Genomic DNA, 10,501 nt, shown 5'->3' on the forward strand with positions numbered 1-10,501 from the left:
TCCATGCCTAAAAGGATGCGAGCTGTCATCCGGAACAATGGGCATGCTACCAAATATTAAATGCTGGCAAGTTAGCCCAGGATAAAGCTGTTTTGTTTTTTTCTTTAGTTTTTCAAATGTACGGGCTGGCCACATTGCGAATTAAAAGCCGGAGCTGTTATTTAATAATGATAAATGGTTAAAATATTTAAATTTTCTATACGGCTCCAATTATTTTGGCGCATGATTTTTGGGTTTTTTTAACATTTCTTATAATAACTTTTTTGTTTGTTAACTTATCAACAAACTTTAAAATCAGACTTTAAGCTAACATCCGAAAAGTGCTTTCATGCAAATTTGGTTAATATTGATTCATTTTAGGTAATGAAATATGATAAGTGAATAATAAATTGATAAGTGGTCCTATTGATTTGTCCGACACTGTAGATACTTGCCTTGTCTCAACAATTTTGAAGTGTGGGCCACAAACCTAGGTGTCGAGTTTTCTCCAGGGAAAACGGAAATGCTGATATTCTCTTTCTTTTACAACACTGAGAGTAATAGACGCTTGAATTTGGTTGACCCAAAGGTCGAAATCTTTTATATGGTAGAAAGATATCCATTGTCAGATCTTTTCGATACCTAGGGTTTGGTTTGATAGTAAAATGTATGGAGGACACATATTGACTATCTGATTCAGAAATGTACTAGAAGAATCAATTTTCTCAGAACTATCTGGACTCCTGGTGAGGTGAACACCCCAAAGACGTCCTTAACCTATATAAGACTACGGTACTGTCCGTCTTGGAGTATGGTTGCATATGCTTCCACTGGGCAGCCAAATCGCATTTAATCCGACTTGAGAGGCTTCAGTATGTTCAGCTTCAGTAAGTGATATCCGGAGTGATCCCGCTAAAGCTACGTTTTGAGCTACTATCGCTTCGCCTTTTCGTCCGCTCTACAGTATCAAATCCCTTGATAATCGAGAACTTTGAAACACTCCAAGAGATAGGTTCTAAATGCAAAATCATGAAGGTCTATCGTGATTTTGTTTCTCTACAGGTGCACCCTAGTACTTGTCAAAACATTAGTAGTGCCAGCTTACAAGAGTCCAACATGTCCAAGTTACGTGTAGATACCTCGTTGAGGGAGTCAATTAAAACTATCCCTGATAACCTTCGCTAGATGACAATTCCCAACATTTTTGTGGAAAGACATGGCCATCCAAATGTAAACCATTTTTACACTGACGGATCCTCATCAGAGCAAGGGAATTGGTTTTGGTGTATACAACACGTGTACCGAAGCATATTTTAAATTACGCCAACCATGATCAGTTTATGTAGCGGAGCTCGCCGCAATCTATTATGCCTTACTGTTGATAAATGCATGCCTTCCGGAACAGTATGTATTTTTTTCGGACAGCCTAAGTGCTCTTGAAGCATTAACATCCGTGAAGGCTATAAGAGTCCAGACTATTTTGTAAAAGAAATTCTAAAAGTCCTAAGCTCCCAGTTTGAAAAATCGTTTCGAATACCCCTGGTATGGTTGTCTGCTCATTGCGGCATCTTAGGAAACGAGAAAGCAGACCTTTTGGCCAAGAAGGGTGCTTCGGAATTCCCATCCAGGATATACTAGCTGGGTCAGACTGGAACCTTTTAAGGATCATCTTTGAGTTCTGCAGGGCTAACGGATTAACTGTGTAATATTTCTATAACAGAACTCTTGTGGTTGGCTGTGCATTGGTTGGTCGTTGTCGTTAACATACAATCTCACGCCGATGGCATGGATCGCGGGGATGCTATGGAGGGACTTGCTCCCTCGTAGCATCTTCGCGGTTTTTGGCAGCGGGGGGCGGTCATGTATCATCGTCGTGCGGCTTGTTCTTGCTGGCTGAATGAGTAATGTATCCCACTCCCACTCCATCTGTGTGTCTTTGTGCTACATGTTGTAAATCGCTAGTTTGCTTGTGATGAATGACTTTACGTGTGAATGAATGAATGAATGAGCGTGGTTTGCATGGATGTTGGGCATGGACGAAGTCCTTGTAAAGATAAACTCTACAAAAAGAGTTCTGCAAGAGTTCTCAAAACACCTCAACTCTGCTACCAGAGGCAAGAATGTAGAATGATGCAAACAAACCATCCCAAAGAGCCCTGGAATATGGATTGGATTAAGACCCCTGCAATGCCCACGGACAAGAGCGGACTACTTAAACGGACAAAAACGAACCAGAAGTGTTCGAGCAAGCCTTGGAAAATTTCTTTTCCACAGGATAATGACGAAGCATATGATCTCGACCTTTGCCACCTCCTATTGGACCACTCGACAAGGACAAGGATCGGATTTTGACAGCAACGTCCGAGCACACCCGGGATATGGTGCCCTTTTGCTCGAACAAGCTTTCTGGAGCCTTCACGAATACATAAAACACCGCTTATCTTAGAAAACCGCTTATCTCCGAATCCGCGTATAAGAGGTACCGTGTCGGGGACTACCCGTATTTAATAGTTTTTTGGGTCAGAATAAACACCAAAACAAGTCGAATTTCACGTTTCTCATCCAAATTGCAGATGACAAATGAATATTTTTGTTAACATAAAATTTTTAGAATAGACAAAGTTTTGATTGAAAATCCGTTGATCCACTTAGCTATTTATATAATACTTAAAAATAGCAAATTTCTAGCATCTAAGCGGTTTCAATTGGTCAAAAAAGCATTTTTTTTTTGCATTTGACAATTCTAGGAGCTAAATGAACTGATTTGAACACATAAACTGTTAAATTTAGAAACCGCGTAATGGTGCTATTAAATTTGGTATTAATAGCTATCAGATTTGGTAGCTATTAGATTTGGACGTGCGATTCGTCGTCGGACGTTAAATGTCAAATCCTTATAATATATTTATATAAAAAAAATAAAATAAAATAAATCGCATCGGATCAGCGTTGCCACCACCCTTACTCAAACGGATTAAGCCCATTATACTAGAGTCCACTGTAAACATAGATTTGTTAGGCCAAAAATACACGGACCGAAATTTCGCTGACGCAGAATTTTTCCTGCTGAAAAATATATGGATATGACATTTCGGATAAGTTGCCGTTGACAGTTTATCTATGGGTTTGGCAGCAGGGACGTCGTGTATTCCGGTTCGTGTATCTACGGCCTTATATGGATATAACTAACAAATGTACTCACCATATCGCATGAATTTTGCTGTTCTAATTCTGGGTTGATGGAATTTGTATTTGATGTTAATAACATTGTGCCAGCGGGTGTGCCTTTATTAACACCATTGTTATGTAAATGCGAAGTGCCGATTGCCGCATTGTTTGCAATTATTACTGGTTTTCCACCAATATGTGCTATATTGAGGCCACCTGTATTCATCAAGCTAAAAGATTGGACGGACAAATTAAAGAACATCATTTGTGACAACTTCTGTAAGGTAAAACAGTAAAGCAGTACAGAAGAAAGTGATGGTTCGACAAACACAATTGCAGTTGCGAGAGTAAAAGTCTTTATATTCATCGTAAAGCAGCTACCATAATTGAATATGATTTACCTCAAAGATGATGTGCCTTTCAGCTTAGTTGAAGCAATGTTCCGGACCCCTATAATTTTTGCATTCTGTAGATCCGTATTATCTAGCGCTGTTTTCGTTTTACAAATGTTATTTGTGGTTGTATTGTTGTTGTGGAAGTAATGGCACTGGAACTAAATGATTTTGGACTCTGAGCAGTTGTGAGAAGCTTTACTTGTGGTTTTTGTTTTTCAGAAGGTGAATGAACAGGTGGCGATGGAACCGTGTCTTCAATGGTATTGACCTCGCTTACATTTCCTTTCTTATTTGCAACAATAAGCGAAGCTGCAGATGGCAAAGACTCTGCAAAAAATAGACGGTAGTGAACGCATGAAAATCTCAAACGTACGTAAACTAGTGCTTCACATTTAATAAGCAATATCAACGGCTTTTATTAGACTTACCATTTGAATCTTGAGACGAAACAATTGTAAAGGGAATATCGTTTTTTCGACATGTTCGAGATGTTGATGCTACCGATATTATGTTTCGGGACTGAGGTAAAATGGTGTATTGTTGCCTTACACTTCCCAGCGATGTAGTCCCACTATTTGATAGTTCGTTCGAGGCTGATGTTGAAGTGCTTGAGCTTGCTGCATTAGAACTAGTCGTAAACTGTAAAAACTGTTGTTTTCCAGTTTTGTTGGTGCCAGTTATCTTCAAAAAAGTATTTAAACCCCCTGGTGAACTGTTTGTCGTGGGTGTAACACCTTGTTTTTGTAAAAGACTCTCCAATGGAATTAGTTGACCTGTGCTAATGCTGGGTGTTACGATTACTTTTGAACCAACATGTGCTGTTAAGTCATTTCGATGTTTATCCAAACATGGTGGCGAGTTCCTTGGGATAATAGCTTTTCAGACAATCCACTTGGCGTTACTTCGGTCTTAATAACAGTCGTAGTTCCGGTAGCTGTTTTTAGTACTCGCATGGTAGAATTTGGGGTAGATGCGGAGACCCAATATTATTTGTCCCGGAAATGGTAACCGTATTAGCTCCACACATCGTGCTTGCATTCAACATCCCTTGGGGTTCGATGGATGTGAGCATTGTAGAGTGATGCATTTTTATCATCTTCACACCAGATGACGTTTGATTTACGATGCTTGCTGAAGGATGTCCAGGAGAATTTGACGATGTAACAATTGTACTGACGGGTCTAATCGTCGAAATACAGTGAGTTTTCGCACGTGTAGGCGTAATTTTGACAAATTGGTGTGACAATTGTTTCACATTTGAAGTTGAATTGTGTTGCATTTTAAATGATCCTGGAACAGCTGTATGACTTTCCAACTGAAATGGTGAACCTACACCTACACATTGTTTCGCATCGTCAGTTGTACATACTATTTGTTTGGTGATTAAAGACTGTTTTTGATTTTGCGATAGAAAATTTTGAATTATTTGTTGCTGCTTTGCTGGCGTTAGAACGGACTGCTGACCTTTGGTAAGGGTGATAGTACTAAAAAGGTTTGCAGTGGGCCTTATGATTGGTCTATTGGTTCCACTTTCTGTTACAGTTGTTATATTAGTTGAGTTAGTCGGTTTAATGGCCACTACAGTTGGGACATTACTGCTTTCGCTGGCGGATGATGCATACGCCCTGGCGGAACTTAACATCATCTTTTGTGACAAAACAGTGGTCGCAGGATTTGATTGTAACATTGAAGATGAATTAGGACTTTGTTTTGAAGTCGATGATGTAACTGAAGAGCTATAATTTGGCTTTTCTATTGCGGTTGATATTATGGTACCACCCTTGATTGTTCGGATTGCATTTGCTGCAGAAGTAGTGGCAATCATAGAAGAACTGTTCATGGAAATTTGTGGTCTTTTTGCTTGTGTTGATAGTTGTGGAGATAACAAAGAAGTAGATTGCGCGCACGCAAATGTTTGATTTTTTTTACCTAACGTACCGAGGTTTGTGTTGTTTACCTGGCGGATGGATACTATCGTGCCGCCTATGGCAGAGCTAATTTTTATAGCATCTTTCGAAAACGAACATGAGGACGGTGTAATGATCGGTGATGCAGTTCCAGCAGATTGTACTAATATTGGCTTTGTATTCAGTTTTTGTAAATTATCCACACCATGATTTAAAGAAAAATCAGTCGCTGTACTTGTAACCATGGTTTTGGCAGCGGATACAACCGCAGAAACGATGATCTTTTTAGGAGATTGTGGAGAAGTATTATGTGCTGATAGTTCTGATGTTAAAGCTTCGTTGCCTGTTACTGTAATATGGTTTGATGCTACGTCCGCTCGATTAGATAATGATATTGAAGATTTTGGGATCTGAATTGTTCGTACATTGTTTCCAGAAGATGTGATTAACGTTACAGCATTGTACAATTTACTAGAAGATTTATATATTGTATCAGAGCCAGAGTCTGAAAGTACTAATTGATGATCTTGCATGATATTAATGGACTTTTTGGTGCGATCAGTTTGGCTCGGAGAATTGCTTGAAGATCTATTCTCATTTCTTGTGTCCACACATGATTGCTGGACAATGCTACTATCAATTACAGTTAGGGGAACTTGTTTTTTCAATAGCGATGTTGTCGACCGTGCTACAGTCACCGTGTTACCAACTATAGTTGTTGGAATATGAATAATAGACGTAGCTGCACTTAAATCTATGCCCGAATCCATTGCATTGATGATCTCTGTAGTATCATTCCGAAGGATTTCAACAGCAGAACTGACTGAGGCAACATTATCTCTACTGGGACCGGTATCGTCAATCTGATGCTGTTTAGCCAGGTTTGAAATTTTTGATGTCGCTGTCGTTAAACTTTCTCGGGACTGTCTTATCGATTTTCTCACAATCGATTTCTTGTGTTTGGATAATCCTTGGTATTGCATATGTAACCGCTCAAACTCTTGCTCCGTGCGGTTTCGATGTAAATAGATCCATATTTTTCGTTTTGCATCATATTTCACACAGGGATCGTGCTCAGTATGCATACGATCCAAAGCACCGCTGACAATGGTCTGCAATATTTGATCGGTAGCTGTGGGGGAGATATACTGTGAAGATTTCAATAGTTCACAAATATCTGCACGAGTGCCTTCGCCGTTAGGTAAACGGGCAGTTGCATCTCGAACCAGCGTAAGTATGGTAACGAAATTTGGGCGATTTGCGACTAGCATACTGTGTCCACGGGCCTTCGAAATTCCTGGAGCCTGTGTGTATATTCCTTTAACAGGTCCCACTACACTGTCATACGAGTGCTGTTTGTAAGTGAAAGCCATGTGCGGATTTTCATATCGACATTTTCCTGTTCACGGAACCTTTGTATTTCCTCATCAGTAGCCTTTCTAACGCTCCAATCCGTAGGGAAAAGTGGTGGTGGTGGTGTCACCGAACGTTCACTAGCAGACCCATCCTCATCAGCTAGGATTGTCATGCTTGATAGCGATGATACAGAAGACTCATTAAATCCGATAGAAACTTCTCCGGCAGATGGCAATGCAATGGAGGACGATGTTGAGTAAGAGGCGGAAGATGCTAAACTTTTGGTACCGATGTTTGTTTTATTCTTATTCTTCGGTGAAACGGTGACGTGCATATTTGTATCAATTGGCAAGGTATTATTCAAACCAATAATATTGTTAGCCGTAATCGTAGGCATATTGTATTGTTTGTTCATTTCTTGTTTTCTGTTTTGCCAATATGTGCAAAGCGGAACTAGGCGACTATCAGCATCACGAGACGCACCAATCCATTGCAAAATATTGATAGCAATTTTGTTTCTATGTACGGTACAAAATCTTCTGGTTGCTTTTGAAACTCTCCTGTAAGAAATTTCACTGCAGATTGAAGAGTCGAATCCCAATCCCCATTTTTGTTATATTGCTCAAACCAATCATTTCGTTCTGCTACAGGACTTTTTGTCCAAGCCTCAAGTTTTTGCATCAATTCTGACATAGTACAACGGTGGTCGGGATTCGAACAAAATAGATCGCGAACAACTGATAAAAAGCATGCATGAGTGCCATTACTCAACAACAGATTCATTGAATTATTGTCTCCTATGCTGGTATCCGATGCTTTTTTCGGTACGTCAGACTGTGCAACGCTATTCAAAACATTTGGATTTAGCGATGTAACAGCTGTCGGCTTTATAGAAAGTTCAGTTTCGTCTAATACATGTTCAGAAAAGGCTTTAATTTCTCTACAGTATTAATAGGATCTTCACCATTTTCTTTAGTTTTATCATGGTTTGACGCTGCTATCGTGCCTTCTATAAACTCTTCATATTTCAAAGCAAGATGGTGTAATTCATTGTCCGTAGAATTTGATTCTGATGAATCATTTGGCAGTACGCTTTTCGGTTTCTGATCGGCATCCACTGTATGTTCTACTTTAATTTCAGTTATATCAATATCTCTCCTTTCTAGATTAAGACCAACCGAATGCTTTAAATCAGGCTGATCAGGAGAAGTTCGATGCATTCGGAATATTTTTTGTGACTTGATCCTAGCTTTGATACTAATCGGATTTTCTTTTGCTGAATCTGAAATATAAACTTTTGGAAGGGGCAGAATTCTTCGGTAACCTGCAGCTATTTGTGTGCGGCTTACTACATCCTTTAATTTAACTCCATCGAGGTTCAATTCGGGATGATTAGGCTCTTCCATTTTACGCTTCCTATGCTGCACAAGTAACTTTCTATAATGATCTTCAGTGACAATAAACAATTTCGGAGCATTGAATATTGTTCCATCAAAGTATTTCCACCCATTCCGTTGGAAGTATTAAATAAAGCGCTTTTTTTCGATAGAATATTTGTAAAACCTGATACACCAGATAAATTAGGGTGTCCAATTGTACGATTAGGGTGGCACGATTGTTCGCCTGATTGCACATTATATCCAAGTATTCTTCGTTGCTTTCGGACGGGAGCAGTTGGTAATGCTAGGAAGCATTCTTCTTCATCAGAAAGGCTCAATGATAATCCAGCTTCCTCAGATATGCTAACAATTTCACTTAAATATCGTTTTGTAGCAACAGCTTGGCATTTTGTCATAACTGAAGGTGCTTCGAAATCATACTCTCTTTGCCGACGTTTACGATAATATCCATTACTCGGCCACAAGACAGTAACGCGTGATTGCTGATAGACTGTAGCTCACTAAACAAAGCAGCTTCGCGTGATATCATACATTTGCGCTAAACGACTTAGTCGCTGTAACTCAACCATTCGTCGGTCTTTCGTTGTAGATTTGGCTAAATTTTGTTGCAGTCTTGCTATGTCTACTCGAAAGTTTCCCGTCGATAGATTTAGGCGAAAACTTTCCATTGGTTCCTTGTAAAATCGGTTTAGTTCACGCGAAAACAAACCATGAACTACTTTCGTCGTTGACGAAAAATCATCTTTAGCTACCGGTAAGTACTTAGTCAATTTTTGCTGAGTGGCATTTGGCAGTACATCCCATAGCGAATAGGAAAAGAATTCGTTAAATATGTTACCATTTTCACTGAGATCTTTAGGTAGCATAAATTTGTTACTCAGTAGACTACTTCTTTCCAATAAGCTTGCATTACTCTCGTCAGAATCGCTTCCGAGCTCGATGCATACACACTTTCCGTAGCCTTATAGATTTTAACCATGTTTTCTACTGGATTTCTTATCCATCACAAAGCGTCTTCCCATTATTTACCCTTTAAGCTGATATTTTTTAACGTTGGCAATTAGCACAATGCTGAAAGAGAATTCTCCCTGCAGTAATTAGTATTATTTTACTGTATTGAATATATCTATTGTATATCTAAATTGAACATAAGTCAACAAATACAAACCTTAAAAGCACCAATGTGAATGTTTCCTCTAACTGATGATGATTTATGCGTAATCGTTGACCTTGTTTGTTTTTACTTTGACATTGGATACATTAACAAAGTATTTTCTGAAGACAATATTGTTATTCAAAGACCAAAGACTATCGTTAATAATTTTCACAACAAAGATTCAATTATGAACTTGTTACAAAACTATTGTTTTATTCAGCTTCGTACCCAAACATAGAAAACACATTCTACTTCATTTTGTTTGACATACCGATTGTTTGTGACCAAAGTCTATATACTGGCGATCCTCGACATACACGGTTTGTCGGCGTTCTGGCACCAATCGAACAAGACAAACAAACACGACTTTGTGCGATAGACGCTCCATCATGCCCATCCAACCCAAGTGACATTTTCTCGAAATAGTTTCCCATATCTGCTCGATTAGTACTCGATACGCCTGAAATTGTGAATTTGTGTGTGATCAAGTGTGTTGAAAGCGCTAAGATTTTGTGTGTTCATAAATTAGACGTTCCTCTATCGATAGACGATGCCGTCGAGGTCATTTTTGATTCACAGCTATGGTTTTGATGGAAAAAAAAACGTTATTTTATAAAAAATGTATATTATCCGTGTTCCGTAAATGTTCCGTGCAAATCTAGAAGAAAGTAACGAAAAAGCCGCATCACAGTTGATTTTAAAGGACTTTTTCTGAATTCCTTTAAACTGGTGCAGTTTTAAGGAAGTTAAAGGCTACAGTTTAAGGGAATTGCTCGAATTCCCGAATTTTCGTGCTCGAAAATGTCAATTGCCCAATCCGCCTTGAACTGATTGTGTGTTGTGTACACCTTGGAACATGTATATGTCGTGTATTGCGCGGTTTGTGTGCTTTGATTGGTAGAGGGTAGGAGACGCGAACGAAAGTCCATAAATTTATCCGATCGGTTAATATGCTCGAATCCACCGATGGAATTTGTTTTCCACCGCTTAATAATTTTCCACCGGTGGATAATTTTTTCCACTGGTGGATAACTCTTTCTGATTCGAGTAGCCATTGATTTGCCTATCTGTCAATCACACTTTTGTTTACATTTAGAGGTTGTTGTTTTTTTCGGAATGAATAAAATAGTAAATTTGACA

The 10,501-nt window shown here is 39.0% G+C and overlaps 1 protein-coding gene and 1 long non-coding RNA gene across 2 annotated transcripts; both read right to left on the bottom strand.

Annotated features, from left to right (window-relative positions):
- Positions 1–4,387: 4,387 nt before the first annotated feature.
- Positions 4,388–6,848, bottom strand: LOC121602262 (nuclear factor related to kappa-B-binding protein-like). Its single transcript, XM_041931016.1, has one exon. The coding sequence runs from the start codon at positions 6,820–6,822 to the stop codon at positions 4,483–4,485; it is 2,340 nt and encodes a 779-aa protein (XP_041786950.1). The 5' UTR covers positions 6,823–6,848; the 3' UTR covers positions 4,388–4,482.
- A 2,349-nt stretch (positions 6,849–9,197) lies between these two features.
- Positions 9,198–9,660, bottom strand: LOC121602264. The gene is made up of 3 exons (XR_006006343.1): positions 9,562–9,660; positions 9,374–9,480; positions 9,198–9,293 (listed from the first exon to the last, which is right to left on the bottom strand). It is a non-coding gene; the product is annotated as an uncharacterized LOC121602264 (long non-coding RNA).
- Between the last annotated feature and the right edge of the window lie 841 nt (positions 9,661–10,501).

Source organism: Anopheles merus, unplaced genomic scaffold (assembly GCF_017562075.2).
Source record: "Anopheles merus strain MAF unplaced genomic scaffold, AmerM5.1 LNR4000381, whole genome shotgun sequence".
NCBI lineage: Eukaryota > Metazoa > Arthropoda > Insecta > Diptera > Culicidae > Anopheles > Anopheles merus.